The following is a 3,700-nucleotide window of genomic DNA, read 5'->3' on the forward strand; positions in this document are numbered from 1 at the left end:
GTGTGTGTGTGTGCGTGCGTGCGTGCGCGTGTGTGTGTGAGACCCATACTGCGTTTTTTTTTTTTTTTTGTTCGTGTCAACCAAATCTAACTATTCATGCGTTTCAAAGGTCACGTCAAAGCAATGTCGTGTGCAGATGCTCCACATCTCCTCCGCCACACAAAACGCGTAATTGAAGAAAAAAATAAATGAACGCAGGGCAGCTTGTGAGACCCTGAACACCCACAACACTCTTCATCCCTTCTGCGGGCTCTGGTGATGATGATGATGATGATGTCCAGAGCAGCGCAAATGTACAACAACATAACGCACAGAACCATGCGCGCAGGCACAAAATGCACAACATTACGAGCGCTGCCATCACCAGACAGAAGAGAAAAGGGAGACCCGCGGAGCGCACAGACGCCCGCATCCAAACACAGGAACAACAACGAAATTCGAGAAATATAAACTTTCCACTTCTGCTCGCGTCTCCATCCAGCTCAGGCTGCGCGTCTCACTCACCTTGGTTCAAAGTGATCGCCAAAGTTATGATCCACAAGGCTGGCATGGTTCAGCCGAGCGCATTCAGATTCCTCCCCTCGGCTCCCCAAAAAGACACCATCAATTCCTCCCGAGCGGGTGAATTCACCAGGAATCCTCTTTGAGTCATGAGAGTGAAAGAAGACAAATTTGGAGAAAAAAAATGAAATAAAATCCGATGCCTCTTGTTCACCTCTCCTCCTGCTTTTTCTTTCCTTTCTCCAACTGTTCCACTATTTTTTCCCCCCGTGCGTAAAATAAATCTGTCTTCACTTTTTTCTATCCTTTTTTTTTTTTAGGTTTCTCAGTCTGCGTCCCTTTTCCTCTCTGCGCTCTGGATTCCCATTTAAACAGGACTGAATTCCTCTCTCGCTCTCTCTCCCTCTCTCTCTGTCTCCCCCCCACCTCTCTCATACAATCAGTAGCACACACCCCCCTCCCTCCTCTACTACCACCACCTCCACCTCCTCCACGCCTCCCCGCTCCAAATCTCCGTTTAGGCTCCACGGTGAGGAGGAGGAGGAGGAGGAGGAGGAAGAGGGCGCTTCAGCGGCCGCAGCGAGAACTGCGCTTTACGCAGGAAAAAAGTTCAAACAAGCAAGTGTTCAAATTCACAAGTGAATGCACTTTAAACAGATTCTGTGGCAGGTCATGCATTTAAATCTTTCATAATGTTTAAATGAAAGTGAAACCGTCCAAGTGCGTAAAAGCAATCAGTAAAGAATCCCTCAGATGGGTTCTGTGGACACATTTCTGGACTTGAAGCTACTTTCCTACATGAGAGAAGTTGTTTTTTTAGTTGTTTTGCATGTGAGACTTCTGCATTTCTGCCTTTGTCTTTGTATTTCTCACTTGTTTTAAATGTACAGGAAAAGACATTAATAAAAAAATCAATGCCTCAATCATTAAAATATTATGAATCAAAACAACAAATTATTCGCTCGTGTTCAGTCCATCTAACAAACTGACACGGAAACACAATTAGCAGATTTTTTTTAGGAGCTAAACTATATTAAAAAGTCATGAATATTCAATGTGATGTTGTCTGTGATGGACCACAGTAATATCCACGGTGGCATTTATTTAATATTTGTGATCTGCTAACATATTCCAGTGGAGTACATCAGAGTATCTGGTGTGATAGTGAGCCTAATGTGTCTGTAATCTTCCCTTCAAGGCTTTTCTGATGTGACTAAACATTGATATTAACACCGTAAACACATTTAATTGGTGTAGCCTTGCAATTTAACCTTATTTTTCTCTAAGAACTTACATGGTGGCATTCAGTTGTGCGTTCAAAGTGATTCCTGTCTGGAGAGGGAACTTAAAACTCATAAGAACATGTATTTCATTTCACTGTCAACAAATACAGCGACATTTTACATTTAGGGGAATTCTCCTCACAAAAACTGTACAATTCAAATATGAAATGAAGTCAGCTTTGGCACCTACATCAGTGTGTTTTGCTAAATGTTATATAAATCACATTTTTGGGGGTGATTAGTTTTAACAACAGCACACTTTATATACGCTGACGATGGTTTCCTGTCTATTTAGGGAACAATTTCAACAGTTCTTTTCAGCTCAAATGGCCAGACAGAGTCATGGATCCTTATCAGTGTGCAGGTCGTGACTACTTACTGTGTAATTAACTGGTAGCACGTGTAGAAAATAAGGCTGATTATTAACCTCCACGCCAACATGTGGTACAGATTTTCCCCCAAAACCACAACCACAGTGCAAACTAAACGAGGGGAGGCTGGACAAAGATAAGAGAAGAAAGAAAGGAAGAAAGAAAGAAAGAAAGAAAGAAAGAAAGAAAGAAAGAAAGAAAGAAAGATCAAGAGACTCTTGAGGAGATGCATTTTTCTTTTTTGGTCTCAGAGGGAAAGAAAGCATCATTTAATAATTGAATTTAGACATAATAAGATAAAGTTAACGTCCAACATGGAATGTATTTTAATAGAATTACAGAAAATCAGTGGCTCTCAGTTTTATAACCAACCAGCATTTTTGTGTTTGAAACAAGAGGCTGTGATTGACTATATTGTACTGCCCTCTGTTGGACGTCTTCTTTAGCTGCATGGTGCAAAAATATGGCTTTTTATTACCTGTTGATAAGTTATGCAGCACTGAGTTCAGTGGTTACTGGAGTTGTGAGCCTTTAATCAGTGATTAGTCTTGGAAAGAAGATTGTTTAGTTCACAGAAAATAAGAGGAAAATACTTGAGGAAAAGGAAGAGTGGAAATTCTTGCAAAATTGACACCATAAAAGTGTACAAGTTCAAAATTCACTCACATTCTTGTTTATGCAGGATAATACTGAATATTAATACTGCTTTAAAATATCTGTGTTGTTTATTAAACTACTAAAAACTCATTCCAGCTTATCGAAGTTACATATTTAGACATTTAAATAATTCCTTTCTGACATAAAATGGCTTAGACGCGACTCTGCACCGCTGCTTTCTATCTACATCTTTCCCGCTCACGACAACTTGAGCACTCCAGCTCACCAACGCTCAAACACTGTGAGATACTCATAAATGCTAAGCTGTAATATTGAAGTTATTCAGCCATACATAGTTGATCAGGAAACTGATTTGGAAGAGGAACAATGACACAGAAATTTCCAGCCTGCAATCCAACAGGATGGTTCTTGAGGTTTGGTAACGTATGAAACCCTGAAAGTCTGTATCCGTGTTTATGGGACCATCATAAGTACGCTGCAGCTTTGAGGTGTAAATGCTCAGCCATGGTGTTGACTGGTAATTCCACTATAAAAATCACAATGTGGACATGTTTCAATGTGCAAAATGACATTTTTGCCAGAGAACAAATTTCTCAAGTTTTTCGAGGAAATGCGGAAACGTCACAATTTCCGAAGTGGTGCCGTGAAGTGCGAAGGACCGCAGGAACAAAAGTGCCAACGCAGGCAGACAGCAGACAGTTTAATATTTTGAATACAATCTGACTTTGAGAGTTTCTGAACAGGAAGAAGCAGCGACAAGACGTGTGAAATTAACCCAAATGCATGTTTATTGAAGTCAACAACTGAACTGGTATTTTAACAAAAAAGCAAAAAACAAAACAAAAAAAACCCCCAAAAGAAACAGATACTTTATGAACATAACAGCCAACAGACGCAAAACCCGCCACAGCATGCGGTTGGGGTCTC

General features: G+C 40.6%; 1 protein-coding gene across 1 annotated transcript in view; it reads right to left on the reverse strand.

The window, feature by feature from the left end:
* The window catches only part of LOC103373289 (kin of IRRE-like protein 1), a 77,116-nt gene extending 76,393 nt beyond the window's left edge, over window positions 1–723 (reverse strand). Inside the window, exon 1 of the mRNA XM_008303137.1 lies at window positions 505–723. Coding sequence (XP_008301359.1) covers window positions 505–550 — 46 coding nt within the window. The 5' untranslated portion in view covers window positions 551–723. The remainder of the gene's footprint in view (window positions 1–504) is intronic.
* Between the last annotated feature and the right edge of the window lie 2,977 nt (window positions 724–3,700).

The sequence above is a fragment of the Stegastes partitus genome, unplaced genomic scaffold, assembly GCF_000690725.1.
Source record: "Stegastes partitus isolate 25-593 unplaced genomic scaffold, Stegastes_partitus-1.0.2 Scaffold1942, whole genome shotgun sequence".
Classification (NCBI taxonomy): domain Eukaryota; kingdom Metazoa; phylum Chordata; class Actinopteri; family Pomacentridae; genus Stegastes; species Stegastes partitus.